The sequence below is a fragment of the Myotis daubentonii genome, chromosome 14 (assembly GCF_963259705.1).
Source record: "Myotis daubentonii chromosome 14, mMyoDau2.1, whole genome shotgun sequence".
NCBI lineage: Eukaryota > Metazoa > Chordata > Mammalia > Chiroptera > Vespertilionidae > Myotis > Myotis daubentonii.
Genome location: NC_081853.1, coordinates 1,304,810 through 1,325,966, shown reverse-complemented (window position 1 = coordinate 1,325,966; position 21,157 = coordinate 1,304,810). Strand labels below are relative to the sequence as shown.

At 48.2% G+C, this 21,157-nt stretch overlaps 2 protein-coding genes across 3 annotated transcripts in view; both read left to right on the top strand.

Moving 5' to 3' along the window:
- GXYLT2 (glucoside xylosyltransferase 2) overlaps positions 1-21,157 on the top strand; it is a 155,166-nt gene that overhangs the window by 30,671 nt on the left and 103,338 nt on the right. For both annotated transcript variants that reach the window (XM_059662950.1, XM_059662951.1), the window contains exon 2: positions 18,828-19,020. In XM_059662950.1, the coding sequence (XP_059518933.1) occupies positions 18,828-19,020 (193 nt within the window). The remainder of the gene's footprint in view (positions 1-18,827; positions 19,021-21,157) is intronic.
- LOC132215126 (F-box only protein 31-like) lies at positions 10,857-12,497 on the top strand. The gene has a single exon (XM_059662901.1). It carries the CDS (start codon positions 10,857-10,859, stop codon positions 12,495-12,497), a length of 1,641 nt encoding a protein of 546 aa, XP_059518884.1.

Genomic DNA, 21,157 nt, shown 5'->3' with positions numbered 1-21,157 from the left:
CATCCTGCATATCAGATATTTACATTACGATTCATAACAGTAGCAACATTACAGTTATGAAGTAGCAACGAAAATAATTTTATGGTTGGGGGTCCCCACAACATGAGGAACTGTATTGAAGGGTCGCGGCATCAGGAAGGTTGAGAACCACTGTTCTAGGGGCTCTGTCCAGGTGTTTCTGTCCCCTGAACTTCCACTTGGCCTCATTTGCAGACCTCCTCCATGTTCAAACAGCTAAGATTTCCTCTTGTAACAGATTCCACTTGGGAGGGGATTCTGATAAGCTGCTCTTCCCTCAAGGTGAGCATATTCAACTCCTTAGAATTAATCTTCTACCATGTTTCCCCCAATATTTCTGCATTTGTTTCCCTGTTACTAGTTACCAGAAGTGCTGTCTTAGGCTCTTTTAACGACCTGCCCTGTCCGTGAAGCTTACCTGCTGTGTTAGGTCTTCCCGAGTCCCTCTAGCTCCTCAGTTAGGGAGAAGCACTGAGAGGAGAGAGAGGCAGTGTGAGATGGCAGAGAGGAGGGCCCGAGGAGAACAAGCACTCCCTTGAGTAAGTCCGTATGTGTTGCAGTAATAGGCTACAAAGTAAATAGCACTTCACATAAATGTCATATTTCATTATTGATGCACTCCAGAAACTGAAGTTTAATCAAGTCAAACACTTGAGACTTTTAAGTGATTAAGGAGAGGCTTGTCTTGGGCAGCGTGGGTGGGTGGGGGGTTGGCGAGGCTGCATTCCTTCTGAGCCACCTCGGATATTCTGAATATCATTTGTCATTTGTGTGTGGGGAGAGCTTGAGCAGGACAATTGGGACGGTGTTTACCAAACTTCAGTCTTTTCCACATCAGTACCAACATCTTGTAATATGGCTACACTATGATTGTTAACAAATTCTTTTTTAAATCTATCCTTCTCATAAACTTAAGTGCATTTATTTATTTATTTATTTATTTATTTATTATTTATCTAATAGCAGCTTTATTCTCATATAATTCAAATATGCTGTGAAGGTGTGCAGTGCAGGGGCTTTTCGTTCATGCAGACTCATGCAACCATCACCACTAATTAGTTTCAGAACATTGTCATCACCCCAAACATAAACCTGTACTCATTAAACAGTCACTTGCCATTTGCCTCTTCCCTCAGCCTCCGGTAACCACTAGTCTGCTTTATGTTTCTATGGATTTTCCTATTCTGGACTTTTCATATACATGGAATCATAAAATACCTGGTATGTGGTCTGTTGTATTTTCACAAGGTCCACAGTTCACGGTTTTAAAGGTTCATCCTTATAGTAGGTGTCAGTACTTTATTCCTTTCTATTGCCAAATAATATTCCATTATACGGATAGACCACATTTTACTTATTCATTCATCAGTTGAAGGCCATTTGGGTGGGACTTCTTGGCTATTGTGAATCATGCTGCTATGAATGTTTGTATACAAGTTTTTGTGTGGACATGTTTGTGTTTCTCTTGGGAACACACCCAGGAGTGGAACTGCTGTGTCACACGCTGGTTCTACATTTACCCTTTTGAGGAACTGCTGAGCTGGTTTCCAAAGTGGCTGCCTCCTCTTACAATCTCACTGTAATGTTTGAGGCTTCTAATTTTTCTACAACCTAAGTGGAGAAATTTCATATCACTGCCCTAACTTGTCAGCAATAACATAAATAGAAGGTAAATGTTGAATCAAACACCGAGAAAACTAAACGACATTATTCATTTCTAACTTGGTACTCTTGCTACTGAAGGTTCTATGTCTTAAGTCGGCTGTCCTTTTAGTTGAAAAAGAGGATTGGGCAACTATAGAAAAGTGTTCAAGACATATTAGCGCCAAGCTGAGACTTTTTTTTCAACATTGTTGAAAAAGAACTGAAAATGGAATAACTTTTTTACTATGAATCTCACTGTCATGTGATGCAGTGTATAAATTATAACTACAACTTCTGTGTCACCCCCTTTGGGACACACAGACATGGAGGCAATATGCCATGTGCAAGCATTTGTCAGCTGCATGGCTTTATCATACAAGTAACTCAGGGGTGGTTGGAGTAGTGTTTGTATGATTTTGTTTTTCTTCTGATGGCCTGGTGTTTTCTGAGAACTCTTGGATAAATTTGAGACACTCAGAATTACTACATTATTGATAGAATAATAGCTATTAACCCAGTAATTCAATTTCTGGGGATGTAGTCTAAGAAAATAATGCAACAGAAGAACAAATATATCAGCCTTCATATGTTTAGTGCAAGATTTATATTTTTAATTGAAAATGTAAAATTGTGTATTTTATTTTAGTTTTTTTCTTTATTTTAAATTTATCTTTATTGTTGAAAATATTACAGATGTCCTCTTATTTTTTCTCCATTGACCCCCTTCACTCCCCTCAGGCCCTCACCATACTGTTATCTGTGCCTATGGGTTATGTGTATAAGTTCTTTGGTTAATCTATCCCCACTCACCCACCCACCCTATCCCGCCTTTCCTCTAAGATTCTGCACTCTGTTCCATGTGTCCATGTCTAGGGATCCACTCCTTTCATCAGTTTATTTTGTTCATTAGATTCCATATATGAGTGAAATCATGTGATACTTGTCTTTCTCTGACTGGCTTATTTCACTTAGCATGTTACTCTCTAGGTCCCTCCATGCTGTCTCAAAGGGTAAAAGATTCTTCTTCGTTTTTTGTTGTTTTTTTTTTTAAATTTGAGACAGTACCGCTTCTCCCGTTTGAGTCTGGGTCCCTAGAGACTCGCCCGGATCTGGAGCTCAGAGTCTGAAACTCCTTCCCAATTGAAAACAACAACCGTGCCATCCGCCGCCAGCGCGCACTCCTCACCTTAGTATTTCACTTTGAAAGGGCGAGGACTACGCCCTCCACCTTGCCCCAGGGTAAGGGCTATGCCCTCCATCTTACCTTGGCCATGTGCTCAGCAAGGCTTCTTCCAGGAAGCCAAGCCGCTGCTGGCCACACCCAGGATTTCTCTGGACTGGCCAATGATAGTCAAGGGAAGTGCACTCCATCACTATGACCACATCCTGTGTAATGAGACACGGACTCGCGCCTGGCCAATCGGCAGGGCCCACAGTCCTTTCTCCTCCCCTTACCCCAACCCCCTATAAAACCTCTCTCCACACAGAGTTTTCTCTCTCTCTGCCACCTGCTGCTGTGCCAGTAAGGGGGGGGCAGGGGTGCCAAATCTAGGTTTGAAATAAATGACTCTTTGCTTTTGCATCGGACTCGCTGGCTCCCTGTGGGTTCTTGGGAATCTTGAAATCTGGGCACAACATTTGGGGGCTCGTCTGGGGTTCCCAAGACCATCGAGGGACCCCCGATCCGTAGAGTCTGACTGACCGCGGTAGGTGTGTGTCCTTGTGTGTTCTGTTCTGTGTGAGCTCATTTCTGGAATCTGTAATTGCCTGAGGGGTCTAGGCGGACGCGCCGTGAACGACCACAGGCGGGGGAGAGTTGGAAGACGTTCCGCTTCCCAGGAGGGATGGATATGCCCCTCGCGGATTTGAGACGAGGCGGGTCGCTCCTGCCGGTTTGGCGTAAGGCCATCGTCTAGTTGCTTCCATGGAGTTGGAAGGCTCTATTTTCGGGCCCTGTTTAGTGTTCTGTGTTTGTACTGGATGGATGTTATGGGATGGACTCAGACTGCACCTTTGGGTATTGTGATTGATCATTTCAAGGAGATTGGGGGAGGCTTTAGAGCTCCCTCGGGGGTTGGGAAGTTGTTAGGAATTGAATGGACTGTTTAAACTCTGAATGAATGTCTGGTGAAAGTGTGTGAATGTGGAGGGAGGGGGCCTGCCTTCTCCCCTCCTTTGTGTGGCTATCTGAGTATGCCTAGTATGAAGTCTAGATGATAGAAGTTAATCTATTAATTGAAAATGCCTTATATTTTATTTGAAATGTATCCTAAATGTAAAAGTATTGATTTGAAAAATGCTAAGTATTTAATTTGCTACCTAAGATTTAAAAAAGTTCTGCAATATAATGTTGGCCATCTATCTTTTAGGGGTTTTGGTTTGCTCTTCCCTTGTTTATTGTGAGAATGAGGAAGTCATCTTTTCTGTCAGAGAACAGTTTAGACCGCCACAATGTTGGGCTGCCTGACTTGGCAGCCGCCATGTTGGCCACATGGCATGCCGTGCCCCTGGGGGCCGCCATCTTGGAACAGTAAAGGCCCCTCCCTCTGACTTAGTCAATCACAAAAGGAATGTCTGCTCACTGAGGCAGGATGGGATTTCAGGGGTGGAGTTTTAAGGCGGAGTTTTACTAAGGAAATGCAGATGGGGCAGAAAGTGTGCCTGCCTCTCAGATTTATTTAATACTAAATTAGCAATCAAGGTCTTAATGTAATTTTAGTGATATGATAGACCAATGTTTTGAGCAGTTGGCTTTATAAGGGCGGACAATAGAGCTCAATTTCTTAAAGGGCTTGTAGATAGAGAATTGAAAAGCTTTTACAAATTCATAAATGCATCCGGGATTTCTGTGCACATGTAAAGGAAAATGCCAGTTTAAAAACGAGTGCACATAGTTTTGAGCTGAACTTGACCTTTTGCTGTGTACAGAATAAAAACCCGAGACTGTTTTGGCCTTAATAGTTATCGGTTTGCTTCTTGAATTCCCCAGCAGGAAAATTGTGACCATTTTGAAATTTAGCAGCTATGCCAGGATAGCAGTAATCCAATTTCTAAAGTAAAGTACAATTATTTCAGGTAGAAACTGTGGTTTAAAAGTTCTAGCTACCTGGAAAGCATGGCCTTGGTATGATGGGAGGAAAAAGAAATGTTAAATGGATGGTAGACCAGTGAGCTGGGACTGGTCACTGATGGTGGATTGTGAAAAGGGCTGGACATGGCCTAACTTCTCCTTCCTTGGTACCCCTGAAACGTCTGAGGGTACTTCTGGCCTTGGTTTTCCAATGTGTTAAATCTGTCGATTTTATTGTTTCGCCGAAATCCTCTTGAAGGACATTGAATGGTTCTTTCCTTCCTCTTCAACTTTTAGGGGATTGTATGAATGGATTACTGATGTAAATTATCAAGAATCTCTAAGGGACTTGTCCTGTATCTGGAGGAATGGCTTCTAGATGGTATTCACCATCTCTGGGACTTCCAGAGGGAAGTCAAAACTCGGACTGGCTAAGGGTTCGAATCTGGCCTATCTTTTAAAAAGGTAGAAAAGAAGCATTCCTAGGCAGTTTTCTACTGCCTCTGTTCAGGGACTTGTTCTGTATCTCGACACAACTGAAACTGATTTGTTGGTATTTTGTGGTATAAATGTGGCATGCACCTTGAAGTTCTTAATGGGGAATGTATCTAGTTACCGTGTCTATTTAGTCTTGATTTCCTTGTTCAATATGAGTACCGTTTCTATCTGGATGAGACATAGGTCAAAAGTCCTGTCCTGGGATGTGGGAAAGGGAGGCCTCCACATCTGTTCCTGTCTGCTCACTGAAAGGGTGTAAGTGTGGATGTTTATTTGATGTTTGTATGTCTACTTGGGTATAATTATTTGTTCATGTAACTGTGGAAGTATATTCTGTGCTAGTTTGGGATTTTGGAATTCTGGCGTAGATTTAAAAGGTATTTGTGGCTTTTCTAGTCTGATTGGGACATTTAAGGGTGGGGCTCACAGTTCCTCAGGGCAGAGATTCCATGGGCCCTTCCCCCTGCCTGTGCTGAATTAAATAATACAGGCCAGTGTCATTTAGCTTGCTGGTTAAAGGAAAACAATGGGCCTTAGAATCTGTAAAGGTGGGCGGGAATGAAGCTGGTCAAATGTACTGAAAGGGTTTGGTACCTGTTGCTGCTAGCTAAGGAGGGGCTGATACCCCCTTCTAGCACACTCCCTTGAAAGAGGGCTGGTTGCTGCTCTGTCACAAAAGGAACTGGTAGAAAGGCAAGAAAGCAGAGCGCTGTAACTAACAAAGAGGGTTACCTGGAAGCCATCAGGACTTTGAAGTTCTCCAAGAGAGGAGGAATCTGACTTGGAGACTGGCGAGGACTGGGTGGCTTTTCTTTAACAATCTCTTTCCTTGAGAGGGCTCCAGAGGGCGCACGAGGACATTTGGCCACACCGCTGTGCCATCTATGAATAGACTAGCCCAACCCCAACTCCTCATCAGCACAGACCAGGAGATTGGGTCTACGTCAGAAGGCACCGCCGGGAGACCCTAGAGCCATGTTGGAAGGGTCCCTACATTGTGGTGCTGACGACCCCCACCGCTCTCAAGGTAGATGGCATCGCGACCTGGGTCCATCTGGAAAGATTTCATCACCAAATGGAGCATCGATCGATCGAGATCAACGCAACCCGCTCTACGGCGTGTTTGACCTGCCTGATGCTGGTAACATGGCTCGCGATCACTCCTGTCACCAGGAGCCCCCACAATACTGTGTAATACACTTAGATAATGCCTGCATCTTCATGGACATGGCTCCAAAGAGACAAGGACAATTTATAGGATCACATGTTTAGTAGCAGAAGATTTGGCTGCCTGAAGCGGCCATGATATATTAACCTTGGATTCTTTTGCAGGTTTGAATGTATGTTGGCTGTCCTGGAAGGGAGCTGTGTGGGGTGACCCCCAAAAGTAAAGGGTGCCTAGCTGCCAAGAGGGCAGGTGCCCAACTGGGCAGGGAAGGGTGCCCATCAGGTTTTGGTCTCTTTTGAGAGACAGCTAACAGTTGGCAGCCTGTAATACTGTCTTGCAGGCCTGAGTCACCATGCCATGTCAGGGGTAGTAAAGCTGGAAAAAGCCTGTTTAGAATAAAAGGTCTGAGGCATGGTTATGCATAGAAAGAAGGTTTTATGCCAACAGTTACTGTTTTGTTTTAAATCCATGAAAAGGAATTAGCAAGGAAAGTCAGAAAATCTTGGAGTAGATCAGTATGTTTTTCTCCTTATGTAATTCCTCCGAAATCTGGCAATGCTAAATAAGTCATGGCAAACATCAGGCTTTGCATAGATACAATAAGACTGATTCCTAATAGTGGTTTTATTAACGGAAAACTTTGACCGGAGTATCATGTTTTAAAGAGCCCTGTCTGAACTCTAAAGACTTAAAGCCACTAAGAATGCCACGAAGAAAGCATGGTATCCTGCTTGGGAGCCCTGAAGATGGCTGGCGCTGGAGCGTCAGGCCAATGCCCTACCATCACTGGCGGTTGGTAAGAGTAGAAGGGGAGCAGTAAAGATGCCTCTGCATCCCTGCGGAACCCCCACACACTCTGGGCCACAACGAGTAGGAGGGCTATTGAGGTGGGCCTTAAAGCCTGGAGCGTGGACTCAGGTGGAGTTGCTACAGGTGAGGGATTCACCTAACTCAGCAGATACTGCAGGCAGGCCTGATGGCATCTGGATGGCTTGGCTTCCTGGCCTTATGGGGCACATTAAGGTTCAACCATGAAATTCCAGCAAAGGTAGTCAGTTATGCAAACATCAGGACAGTAGATAAATTAATCTTGATTTGGCTTTTTGATAGCCATGGAGGAATTTTAAGAAGAAAACTTACACCATACACAAAAATAAACTCAAAATGGATAAAGGACTTAAATGTACGACAGGAAACCATAAAAATTCTAGAAGAATCCAAAGGCAACAAAATCTCAGACATATGCCGAAGCAATTTCTTCACTGATACAGCTCCTAGGGCACTTGAAACAAAAGAGAAAATGAACAAATGGGACTACATCAAAATAAAAAGCTTCTGCACAGCAAAAGAAACCATCAACAAAACAACGAGAAAACCCACTGTGTGGGAAAACATATTTGCCAATGTCATATCTGATAAGGGCCTAATCTCCAAAATTTATAGGGAACTCTTACAACTTAACAAAAGGAAGATAAAGAATCCAATCAAAAAATGGGCAAAGGACCTAAATAGACACCTTTCAAAAGAGGACATTCAGAAAGCCAAGAGACATATGAAAACATGCTCAAAGTCACTAATCATCCGAGAGATGCACATCAAAACAACAATGAGGTACCATCTCACACCTGTCAGACTGGCTATCATCAACAAATCAACAAACGACAAGTGCTGGAGAAGATGTGGAGAAAAAGGAACACTTGTGCACTGCTGGTGGGAATGAAGACTGGCAGACTGGTGCAGCCACTATGGAAGACAGTATGGAGTTTCCTTAAAAAACTGAAAATGGAACTCCCATTTGACCCTGTGATCCCACTTCTAGGAATATATCCTAAGAAACCAGAAACGCCAATCAGAAAGGATATATGCACCCCTATGTTCATAGCAGCACAATTCACCATAGCTAAGATCTGGAAACAGCCTAAGTGCCCATCAGTAGATGAATGGATTAGAAAACTGTGGTACATCTACACGATGGAATACTATGCTGCTCTAAAAAGGAAGGAACTCTTACCATTTGCAACGTCATGGATGGAACTGGAGAGCATTATGCTAAGTGAAATAAGCCAGTCAATGAAGGAAAAATACCACATGATCTCACTCATTCATGGATAATAGAGACCATTATAAACTTTTGAACAATAATAGTTACAGAGGCAGAGCTGCCTCAAACAGATTGTCAAACTGCAGCGGGAAGGCCAGGGAGGGTTGGGGGGCAGGAGGTAGGGGAGTAAGAGATCAACTAAACGACTTGTATGCATGCATATAAGCATAACCAATGGACATAAGACACTGGGGGATAGGGGAGGCTAGGGGACTGTCTAGGGCGGGGGGGGGGGAAATGGACACATATGTAATACCTTTTGTAATACTTTAAGCAATAAATAAAAAAAAGAAAAGAAAAATCCTGTTTCAATAGAAGTTGTTAAATCTAAAATGGTTTCTTTCCCTTCCACCAGACCATTTGTTAAGCTTATAGGGATAGTTCAGTTGATAGTTCTGTGTGCCCAGTATGGGCCTCTAGCAACGGTGGAATAGAAATGCAGTCCGTCTCATGATTGAGCCGGAAGTTCCAAGACAAGGGGTGAATGAAAGGGCGAGGACTATGCCCTCCACCTTGCCCCAGGGTAAGGGCTATGCCCTCCATCTTACCTTGGCCATGTGCTCAGCAAGGCTTCTTCCAGGAAGCCAAGCTGCTGCTGGCCACGCCCAGGATTTCTCTGGACTGGCCAATGATAGTCAAGGGAAGTGCACTCCATCACTATGACCACATCCTGTGTAATGAGACACGGACTCGCGCCTGGCCAATCGGCAGGGCCCACAGTCCTTTCTCCTCCCCTTATCCCAACCCCCTATAAAACCTCTCTCCACACAGAGTTTTCTCTCTCTCTGCCACCTGCTGCTGTGCCAGTAAGGGGGGGGGGCAGGGGAGCCAAACCTAGGTTTGAAATAAATGACTCTTTGCTTTTGCATTGAACTCACTGGCTCCCTGTGGGTTCTTGGGAATCTTGAAATCTGGGCACAACAACTTCAGCACTGGCCTCCTCTGAGTCTAGGTATGATATTCTCTTTCCTCCTAGTTGTATAATTTCCACTCAGCCAGCCTTCCTGTGGTTCTGGATGATGTCTGTTCCGTCTTTTAGTTGTATTTTTGATTGGTTGTTCAAGGCAGCAATCTCTGGCATTAACCTATGCCACCATCTTGGTTTCCCCTCCTGTCTTTTCAAGCACTATTGAAAGAGCTAAGAAAGTGAGTCCTCAGGCTGAGGCTCTATCCACTGAGCCAAACCAAGGAGGGCTGGAAAATGTTTTGTCAGTTCCTCAACATGTTAAATCATAGAGTTACCATATGACCCAAAAGTTCCACTTCTAGGTACATACCCAAGAGAAATGGAAACATGATCACACAAAATGTTGTACATAAGGTTCATAGCAGTGTTATTCATAAGAGCCTCAAACTGGGAAACAACCCAAATATTTTTCAACTGATGAATGGGTAAACAAAATGTGGTATACCCATACACTAAACTATTATTCGCCGATATAAACAAACAAAATACCAGGACATGATAAAACATACATAAAACTTTAAATGTTATGTTAAGTGAAAGAAACCAGTCACAAATGACAGGATATTATAACTGCATTTATGTTCAATGTCCCCATTGGCATATCCCTGGAGGCATATCCATACAGAAAGCAGATTAGTGACTGCCCGGGGCTAGGGCTAGGGTGGGAGGACAGGGAGGGAGCCCTGGGAAAGGGAGGCTGTTGGAGTCCAGCCCCAGCAGGTCCTGGGGTTCCCAAAGGTGTGGACGAAGTCGGTGAAGAAGGAATGACACGGAGACAGCGTTCAGTTGATCAGCAGCCTAGCCAGGATCTCCAGCAAGTTCTGTCTTTTATTGTCTTGTTACATCTGTATTTATACCAGTTGATTTTAATCCTGTCAATTTCTATTCCAAAGGTTAGGGCGTTTCTTATCTCCATTCCAGGGAGTAAAGATTATGTAGCTTAAGCATGATGGTTCGTAGTTAAACTGATTAACTACCCACCTGGCATTTAGTTAAGGGGTTTTATTCCCACCCTAACTTCATGGAAAAATCCCTACCTGGGGAAACAACCTTTCTCTGAGAGGTGACCTTGGTTAAAACACATAGCGCCAAGAAGGGGAGCAAACATACTAAGAACAGTATGCCATATACGCCAGGTCCCTTGAAACATATGCTGTGCAGATGTTTCTTCCCTCCAGCGACTGTGTCATGCAGCAAGGATACACCGGCTTCCAGTAGGAGGCGAATATTAATGGGTATGGGTGTCTCCAGTGCTGCTCAAGTCCTATAATCGGCTTCTCTCTGAGGGGGCGTGGCTAGGCCCTGAGCCGGGGCGTGGCTGGGCTCTTGGGCGGGAAGGTGCCAGCTTAAAGCCAGGCTGCAGAGGTCCGTGCTGCTTACTGTGCTAGGCATGGAGGAGGAGTGCGCTTGCCTCTGCGGCCCGGGCCCTTCACGAGGATGCCAGTGTCTCCAGCAGCGCCTGGGACCAGCTGCAATGGCGGCGGCCGACAGCAAGCCGGCCCCAGCCCCTGAAGGGAAGCACGTGGAGGCGGACATGGCGGCTCGGTCCTCTGTGGGGAGTGGAGGGATCAGGAGCCCCATGCCACCCCGGCCGACCCCACGCTGCTCGCTGCAGCACCTGCCTCCCGAGCTGCTGGTGGAGATCTTCGCCTCGCTCCCCGGCACTGACCTGCCCAGCCTGGCCCAGGCCTGCACCAGATTCCGCAGCATCCTGCACACCGACAGCATCTGGAGACGGCGCTGCCAGGAGGAGTACGGCGCCGTTGAAAATTTGAGGAGCCCGGGGACGATGGCTGTGTCTTGTCGAGAACTCTATGCCAACTTGCTCCACCCATGCAGGCACATTTTGGGATTGTGGCAGCCAGATAACTGGCCCTATGGAGGACTGCTGTATGTAGTGGTGGAGGGCCCATGCATTGTGGGTCGCACGTACCTGCCTCTCCATGACCCCCGCGTGGATGACTCCTTGCAGTTCAAGCCCGCGTTTAGAATTCGCCTGGCAGAGGGGAAATCGCCCACAGTGCAGTGCACGTACGGCTGCCGAGGGCCCCACAGCTGCCACGTGCAGATTCGGAAGGACGGGCTCTCCACCCAGTGCAACCTGACGCACCACCACAGGATGCCTGGTGGGAGCCGAGAGGATTTCCGCGCGTGGCTGCGGGAAGAATGGGGGCAGACGCTCGAGCACATTTTCCAGGAGGACAGGCTGCGGTTCGTCCTGATGAAGCTCATCGACCATCAGTATGACGACTGCCGGAACTACCGCCGCATCTACCTCTCCCCCAGCCACGCGGAGGACCTCATCAGGCCAGGCCTCTTCAAAGGCACCCACCATGCCCACAACAGCCTAGAGGTTGTCATGCTCAGCTTCCATGGGAAGCATGCCAGGGCCACGAAGATCACGGGTGACCACCACGTCCCTGCTGGGCAGCAGATGATAGAGATCCACCTCAGTCGCCGCATCCAGCTGCCCGATGACATCTTCAACAAGCTCAGCAAGTACTCCCGCCTGGTCCAGGAGGTTCACGAGCAGGTGATCCAGGAGCAGCAGCAGCAGCAGCGAGAAGACAGCACTGAGGACGGCGAGGGCCATGGCCGGCTGAGCCCTGCGCAGCCCAGTGTCGGGGAGTCCGGGGCTGCAGCTTTGGAGGAGCAGCCTGTCCAGTTTGTCCTGCCTGCGGGTGTGAGCTCCAGGGACCAGAACTACCCCCGAGCCTGCAGGATGTGTTTCTACGGCGTGGGCATTGCTGCTCGCTCTGGCTCCGCCTACCCCCAGCGCATCCCTGGCGCCTTCCTCCTGTTCGATGAAGACCACTTCGGGTTCATGTGGCAGGAACCGAATTGCCTCAGCCTGTACAGCAGAGTCCAGGTCACCTTCCAGAATGCGGAGGCGCCATCCCCGCAGGCTTTCCAGGACATGCTGGACAACATTCAGTCCCCACCGCCTGACGGCCCCTTCCTTGCCCAGGGGCAACAGCGGGGAGAAGAGGCTTCAGAGGAAGAGCAGCTTCGTGCGCTTTTGGAGGTTTGACCTTCTGACCAGATTACCTACTCTCTTGTTTATCTGATTGTTTGTTTTTAATCCCCTCCCGAGGAGATTTCTCCATTGATTATTTTTTAAAATAAATCTTTATTGTTCCGATTAAATAAATTAATTTTGTTTTATTTCTTAAAGTATTACAAAGAGTATTACACGTGTCTCCCCCCCCTTGACATTTCCCCAGCCTCCCCTACCCTCCAGTGCCTTGTGTCCATTGTTCATTCTTATATGTATGCATACAAGTCCTTCGGTTGATCTCTTACCCCGCTCCCAATCCTCCCTAGGCTTCCCACTGTAGTTTGACAGCCTGTTCAATGCTGGTCTGCCTTTGTATCTATTTTTGTTCATCAGTTTATAATGGTCTTTATTATCCATAAATGAGTGAGATAATATGGTATTTTTCTCTGCTTCCCAGGGGCTGTTGCAGCCTTGCAGGGGCCATCTCAGCCTCACAGGGGCCGTCCCAGTCTCACCGGGGCCGTGTCAGCCTCACCAGGACTGTCCAACCCTCACAGGGGCCGTTTCAGCCTCACTGGGGCTGTTTCAGCCTTACCAGGGCCGTTTCAGCCCCACCAGGGCTGTCCCAACCCCACAGGGGCCATCCCAACCTCACTGGGGCCGTCTCAACCTCACCGGGGCCATTTCAGCCCCACCGGGGCCGTCCCAACCCCACCAGGGCCATCCCAGCCCCACAGGGCCTATCCCAACCTCACAGGGGCCGTTTCAACCTCACTGGGGCCGTCTCAATCTCACAGGGTCGTCTCAACCTCATTGGGGACGTTTCAACCTCACCAGGGCCGTCCCAGCCTCATAGGGGCTGTTTCAACCACACAGGGGCCATCCCAACCTCACGGGGGCCGTCTCAACCTCACTGGGGCTGTCTCAACCTTACAGGGGCCATCCCAACCTCACAGGGGCCGTCTCAACCTCACTGGGGCCGTCCTAGTCTCACCGGAGCTGTCCCAGCCTCACCGGGGCCTTCTCAGCCTCACCAGGGCCGTCCAACCCTCACCGGGTCTGTCCCAACCTCACAGGGGCCATCCCAACCTCACAGGGGCCGTCTCAACCTCACTGGGGCTGTCCCAGCCTCACCTGGGCCGTCTCAGCCTCACCAGGGCCGTCCCAACCTCACCGGGGCCATTTCAACCTCACCAGGGCTGTTTCAACCTCATGCAGGCCGTTTCAGCTTCGCAGGGGCTGTTTCAGCTTCACCTGAGTCGTTTCAGCCCCACCGTGGCTGTCTCAGCCTCACGGGGGCCATCTCAGCCTCACGGGGCCATCACATTCTCATGGGGGCTGTCTCAGCCTCACGGGGGCTGGCTCAGTCTCATGGGGGCCATTTCAGCCTCACGGGGGCCATCTAAGCAACACGAAGTTTGGCATTCCATCTTTTGTTGGGTGGCTCCTTGCTGGACAAAATCTCTAGGCGTTCTTGGTGGCTGAGTATCTGGTATGCTTGCCTGGATTTTGTTTTCTACTAAGTGCACAGATTGCTTGTCTGCTGTCTCCCAGTGTCCCATGTGAGACTGGATCTGGTGGACCTGCCTGTGCTTTTGCTGGTACAGCGGTTCCACATTGCCGGCCCAGCAGGGTCTGGCTCCAGCTTCCTCCGAACCTGTTTCTGCTTCCTGAGTGTATCCCTTATGTATGCGAGGAGTTGAGGTATGTTGTTTTTTTGGGTTGGGCTGCAAAAGCGCAGGAGGTTCTCTTTGTGCCACTGGCACAGCTAGGGTGGGGTCCCCGGGAGTCACCAGGGTGGAGCAAAGGGCAATGGCGTCTCCGCGACTCCTCGTCTCTCTGCGACTCCCTCCGTGTCTCCGCGTCCCCGAGTGCCGGCGAGCAAGCCTCCCTTGCTCTCTGACCCACTACCAGGCCATCCTGTCTCTCCTCGTAGGGGTACAAACTCTGTGGATTTGAGAGTCTGTAACCCCTTCTGACTGAAAAAAACCGCACATCCAGTTGCAGCCCTCCTGGCTTGCGACTCCATACCTCTGTACTTGGTGCCTCTGCACATCCTACTCAGTCTCAATGCTCTTCTTTCTTTCCTTCCAGTTGTAGAGCTTCCACTGGGCCAGCCTTCCCATGGTTCTGAATGAAAGCTGTTTGTCTTATAGTTGGTAGTTTTGATGCTGTTGTGGGAGGCAGCAGGCACAGGTCCGTACCCTATGCCGCCATCTTGGTTCTCTCAAAGATTCTTCTTTTTTACTGCTACAGAGTATTCCATTGTGTAAAATTACCACAGCTTTTTTTATCCACTCATCTACTGATGGGCACTTGGGCTGTTTCCCGATCTTAGCTGTTGGTAATAGCACTATTATGAACATAGGGGTGCATATATTCTCATGATTGATGTTTCGTGGTTTCTTAAGCTATATTACGAGCAGTGGAATCACAGGGTCAAATGGCAGTTCAATATTTAATTTTTTGAGGAAACTCCATACTGTTTTCTATTATCATCCTTATGCATGTTTACTTTTTTCCCACGTGTCTGTGAGCAATATATAGTGCCATTTTGCTTGTTTTAAGCTTCATCTCAGTGATATTCTATGGCTTTCCTTCTATAAATTGCCTTTTTCCATTTTGGCCTTATGATGATACATGGCATTCTGGTTTGTTCATTTTCACTGCTATGTAGTATTCCACTTAAACATATCAGATACATTCATGATTGTCCTGTGTGTGGACAGCAAAGTTATTTCCAATTTTTCACTATGAAAAACAGGGTTGCTGCGAGCATTCTTGCAAGAGTCTTGTGCAAGTGTGCGAGTTTCTTCATGTTGTATGTATAAATGTAGAACTGGAGGGCTGAGCAGCGTGCATATTTTCACTCCTGGGAGATGTTGCCAGGGGCTCTCCATGGTGTGTGGCCGATTGGCAATTTCTGAACTGTCTCCTACCTCCATCTCTTCAAGGCTTATATGGCCCAACTTTTATTTTCTTTTAATATGTTTGCCAATCTGAAAATAAAATGGAATCTCTTTCTTGTTTGAATTTGTATTCCCAGATTACTAAGGTTAAATGTTTTATTCATGTAGAAGCTCAGTGTGTAAAGCTAAACTAGTCAGAGTTTTTCTGTTTGGGGTGGGGTAATGGTTCATATTTAAGATATCTAAACAATCGCATGTATAGTTTTAGTACCTTGGGATGATGTATCTGTTCCTAAATATTGAGCATATTTTTAAGCAAATGAGTTTGTATTAAATATCTTTGTAGCATATTTTAGCTAGTTGTTTGTGAATTTAGCGTTATTGGTGACATGCTCTTCCCATCCCTTTACATAAGTTAATTGGGAGGTGGCTTTAACAGCAGGTCTGAAAACCCAGCTATGAAGCTGAGGAAGTGAACCGACACCTGAGACCTAAAGGCAGGCATCGCGAATTCGCTGGGCATATTCCTGGTGTAGCACCTTTGCTCTGACTGTTCCTCACCCAGAAGTGCCATGGTCACTCCCTCATCTTCTCCAGGTTGTCTCCAGATCTCACCTTTTCAGTGGGGCTGTGTAAAGTGCACCAGCCCAGCAGCCGCTCCTGTATGTTTTCCTGCTCTATCTCCTTCACAGTGCTCACCACTGAATCACTATCTGTGTAAATTACTTACTTACTATTTGCTTTGCTGCTGTTTCTTTCTTTGTCCTTCCCCTACCACCTGTAGAAAGTAACTCTGCAAGGGCAGGCATCTTGCTCTATTCTGTCCATTATAATAGTCCCTCCTTATCCATGGTTTCAGTTACCCATGGTCAACTGTCATCTGAAAATATTGGATACTAGAGGCCCTGTGCACGAATTTGTTCACCGGTGGGGTCCCTTGGCCTGGCTGGTGATCAGGGCTGTCTCGCCTGATTGGGGCCGATGGAGGCTGGCCAACCAGGGAGGGACCGCAGGAGGGCTCCAGGGCATGTCTGGCCCATCTCACCCAGTCTCAATTGGGCCCATCGGGGCCAGGGAGGGACCACGGGGGGGGGGTGGTATGATGTGTCTGGCCTGTCTCACCGAGTTCCAATTGGCTGTATCCCAGCAGCAAGCTAACCTGCTGTTTGGAGTGTCTGCCCCCTAATGGTCAGTGCACATCATAGTGACTGGTGGAATGGTCGAACAAACAGTTGAATGAACGGTTGGACACTTAGCATATTACACTTTTATTATATAGGATAATTATTCCAAAAATAAACAATTCAAAAGTTTTAAATTGCATACAATGCTGAACTCTCCTGCTGCCCCTTTCCAACCCACCCAGAATATGAATTATCCTTTTGTCCAGCATATTCATGCGGTCTATGTTACACTAGAGTCCTGATGCATGAACTTCATGCAGGGGCTCAGCCCGCACAGGCGTGACGGCTTGCCTCGGCCCTCACAGCCCTGGCTTCCTCTGGAAGGTTGTCCAGAAGAACGACTGGAAGGTCGTCTGGCTGTTTGGTCTAATTAGCATATTACGCTTTTATTATAATAGATGTTCATTAGTTACTTATAGCCGTCTTGGTCATCAGATTGACTGTAAGGATATCAAAATACTTGCACACTTAATTATGCCCCCAAAATGCAAGAGTAGTGATGCTGGCAATCCAGATTTGCTGAAGAGACGCTATGGGGTGCTTAGAACATATGGATAGGGTTTAGTTCTACTCATGGTTTTCAGCATCCATGGGGGGTCTTAGAGCATATCTGCCCTGGATAGAGAAAACTATTTATATATGTTCTTTCCTGTACATACATGCCCCGATAAAGTTTAATTTATAAATTCAGCACAGTGAGAGATTAGCAACAAATAATAAAATTGAACAATTATAAATATATCCTATATAATAAAAGGCTAGTATGCAAATTGTCCCCTCCACAGGGAGTTCAACCCAGAGTTCAACTGGGAGTTCAACCAGGGGGCTGGCCGGCCAGCCAACCGCCTGCGACCCCTCCCCCCATCTGACCCACCCTGATCACCCGGATTAGGGCGGGCCACCAGACCCCACCCATGCACGAATTTGTGCACCTGGCCTCTAGTACTGTAATAAAAGTTATGTCAGTGCAGTCTGTCTTTTTCTCAAAATACCTTATTGTGCTGCAGTCAACTTTTCACTCACAGGGGAGCTGCCCCAGTTATGAAGGGGAAGGAAGACAGTGGCCTTCAATGGGAGGATGAAGAGAGGGGGATAATTTAGGGAGAGACTTAGGACCTCGCTGCTATCTTCTCCTGTGATCATCAAAATCAGTGGACCCTCAGGGACTTTCTGCATCCTGGCTCGCTGAGCAGGAAGGGGCTCCTATTGAGCATGCTCCTGAGTGATCAGATTAGGAAGCTGCCCAGCAAGCTCCACCCACATCTTTAACTTTCTTCCTGGGGAAAGGAATGGGGAGCAAATTGCCCTCCTCCCACGGGCAGTTCACAGGGCAGCTTGCTGTGCTCAGGTTTCGGAAGGGAGGTGTCTCCAACATCCAGGCTTCCCCGTCTGCATCTTTTGCTCGAGTACATTAGTTCCCTTTGTCTCAGGCCCCTCTCCGGGCCCCCTTCTCCCACTTGCCAGGACTGTTTCTCAGTGCTGTGTCTGAGGCTGGGCTGCATCCCGGTGTCTGGAACAAATCTTTTGTTATGATGAAATAGCAGGACTCTTGGATCCTGATCCCTTCTCAGCTGTTAACTTGGTATTTGGTTCCTTGGTAATTTTCAGCTTAACCTGCCGCCTCTCCTGCCTGTTTCTCACTAATATCAGTTTCATACTGCAAGCTGAATTTCACACATACCACCTCCGCAACCGTGAGTGAGATGGTTAGATTAATGCCTGTTTCTTCACGACTCTCCCAACACGTAATAGAGGCACATGTGTGGGTTCCTGTGCTCACCTCCCAGACTTGTGTGATTTTCCTTTGGTTCAGTGGTCATGCACCCCCCACAACCTAACACCATCCAGATGGTGAGAATATCATGTTGCTCATTTCACATGAGAAAGCCATGCCCCACCCTCTTACTCAAGTTGCATTCAAATCTAATTTCCATGGCCCCTCTGAGGGGAGCTTCCCAGCCCCTGTCACAGCTGTCAAGGTTACAATGCTATTTCCCAGCTGGGCCAGTGGCAGCCAGCAGGCACCAGACAGCTGTGTGCTGGCATGGAAGTCACAGTCCCCTCCCGCAGCCCTAACCGTGACTCCGGCCACTGCCAGGGTCAATGCTGGATACATGGTATTATTCTCTGAACAAGAAGAGTTGTCAGCTTATCACTTTATAAAATATAACATATTGTGCCTGCTCATGTTTTGGAATGTTCCAACCATTTACTGGCTGGTTTTTTTTTTTTATAAGTTTAGGAATAGCTTTAATTTGTATTCTTTCCAGGAAACCCGGAGAACCCAGGAGTTTCCATGCCGTGCTGCCCCCCAAGCTCTGGATCCACCTGGCCGTGGTGGCCTGCGGCAACCGGCTGGAGGAGACGCTGGTCATGCTGAAGTCAGCCGTGCTCTTCAGCCACAGGAAGATGCACTTCCACATTTTCACAGAAGAATCTCTGAAGCCCGAGTTTGATAAGCAGGTGAATTGGCAGATATTGCAGCATAACATGTGCCGAGTCAGCTGGGCTGCATTTTGGGAAAAGCATATATTGTTCACAGATGTATTTTGCTGCACATTCAACTGTGTGACTGTGCACCTCTATCTGTAACACAGGGTGTCAGAGCCAGCAGGAGTTCTGCTCAGCACTGCTGCTCTGAGTTCTTGTGAGTCCATGTGATCTTCGCAACTCTTCCCGACTACGCCAGGGCTGGTTCCTCCTCTAACCCTGCCCACTACACTCACTGTTGGGAACTTAAGCCAAGTCCCCCTTTATCCTCTGCTCCCTAGACAGCAGGTCGATTCTTTCTCGGTGGCGGAGCAGACAGAGAAGCCATGAGAGGTTGTGGGTGCACTAGCAGAAGGATGAGTCTTTATTGCAGGAGCCAGTGGCCACATAACCATCAGACAAGACAGTCCTCACAGCAAAGCCCATACAGGCAGGCAGCTGCACACCAGTTGGTGAATACATGTCTTTTCCATAAAGCAGCATCTGTCTCTGTGCCCACAGCTGTTATCTGAGCAGCCGCACGCTGCCTCTAAACCTGAAGCTTCACACAGCAATAGCACCTGCCTCTCCCTTAGAGCTGCAGCCTCATGGCCTCTCTGGCTCAGCAGCTTCTCCTGTCTCCCTGCCCAGCACACTGGCGGGTAACATGGCAGCTGTATCTGAGCTCTCTGTGAGCTCCTAGCCTTCCATCGTGGCAGCACCAGCTCTCAGCTCCGTCTGAGCTCTCCTCTCTCCTGCACACGTAGGAGCTACATTCTGTCTGCCTACCGCCTCTCCTTCTCTGAGCTCTCTAGCCTCTGCTCTGCCCAGCTGCTCTCTTACAGACTAACTGGTCAGTAGCCTGTATTTTACTCCAGAGATAAAGCAGGCTAGCTGACAACAGTGACATCAATCATTTGGGTTACAGAAGGGCACAGTGTACCAGATATCCTTACACCCGCTCATGGTGTCTTGGCCTTGGGCACCCCAATGAGGCTCATGCCAGAACAGCCTTGAACATCCCGGTGTATGAACAACAAGGCCTCTGTGCTCTCACTGGCGCGGCTCCCACAGGGGCGATTGCACCTGTAGATGGAAGCATCGTGAGGATGAAGCGAGATGATGCACTGAAAGCATTTGCCCCAGAGCTTGATCCCTCTTGGAATCATGGACATTGTTCTCACTCAGGAGACGGATCGTTTATGGTCATTGATGTGCTATGTCGTATATGTTATCAATAAGTAATATATGTGAGTTAAAATAAATTCAAACAATATAGGGCTTATAACTAAATGTGCAGTCTTTGCTACATTTCAGTCCAACCCAAGAAAGTATCAGACTTAGCAATTTAGAGTGATTCTTTTATATGTTTTTTCCCCCCATATACAGGTGTGTATGTGTGTTTATCTGTGGACCGGTGCATGAAATTCATGCATGGGGGTAGGGGGTCCCCTCAGCCCAGCCTGCACCCTCTCCAATCCAGGACATACCTCTCACAATCCTGGACTGCTGGTTCCTGATCGCTCACCTGCCTGCCTGCCTGGTTGCCCCTAACTGCCCCCTGCTGCCGGTCTGATTGCCCCTCACTGTCTCTGTGTACTGGCCTGATTGCCCCTAACTGCCTCCCCTACCAGCCTGGTTCACCCCTCACTGTCCCTGCATGCTGGCCTGATATCCCCCAACTGCCCCCTCCCAGTTGGCCTGGTTGCTCCTAACTGCCCCCCCCTCCCGCCGGCCTGGTCACCCCTTACTGCCCCCCTTTACCGGCCTGGGCGCCCCCAACTGCCCCCTTCTGCCGGCCTGGTCACCTCTAACTGCCCCCCCACCAGCCTGGTTACCCCAAACTGCCCCCCCACAGGCCTAGTTGCCCCTCACTGCCCCCCCCACCAGCCTAATTGCCCCCAACTGCCCCCCCCTGCCAACCTGGTTGTCCCTAACTTCCTCCCCCCGCCAGTCTGGTCGCCTCTTACTGCCCCCCCTGCCGGCCTGGTCGCCCCCCTCTGCCAACCTGGTTAGCCTGGTTGCCACCAACTGTGCCCCATCCGCCCCCCCGCTGGCCTGGTCCACCCTCACAGCCCCCCCGCACCCCCCTACTGGCCTGGTCGCCCCATGCAACCTGCTGTTCAGTCGT

Excerpts from the sequence above, each read along its gene's own strand:
- LOC132215126 (XM_059662901.1), top strand. The coding sequence starts at position 10,857 with ATGGAGGAGGAGTGCGCTTGCCTCTGCGGCCCGGGCCCTTCACGAGGA.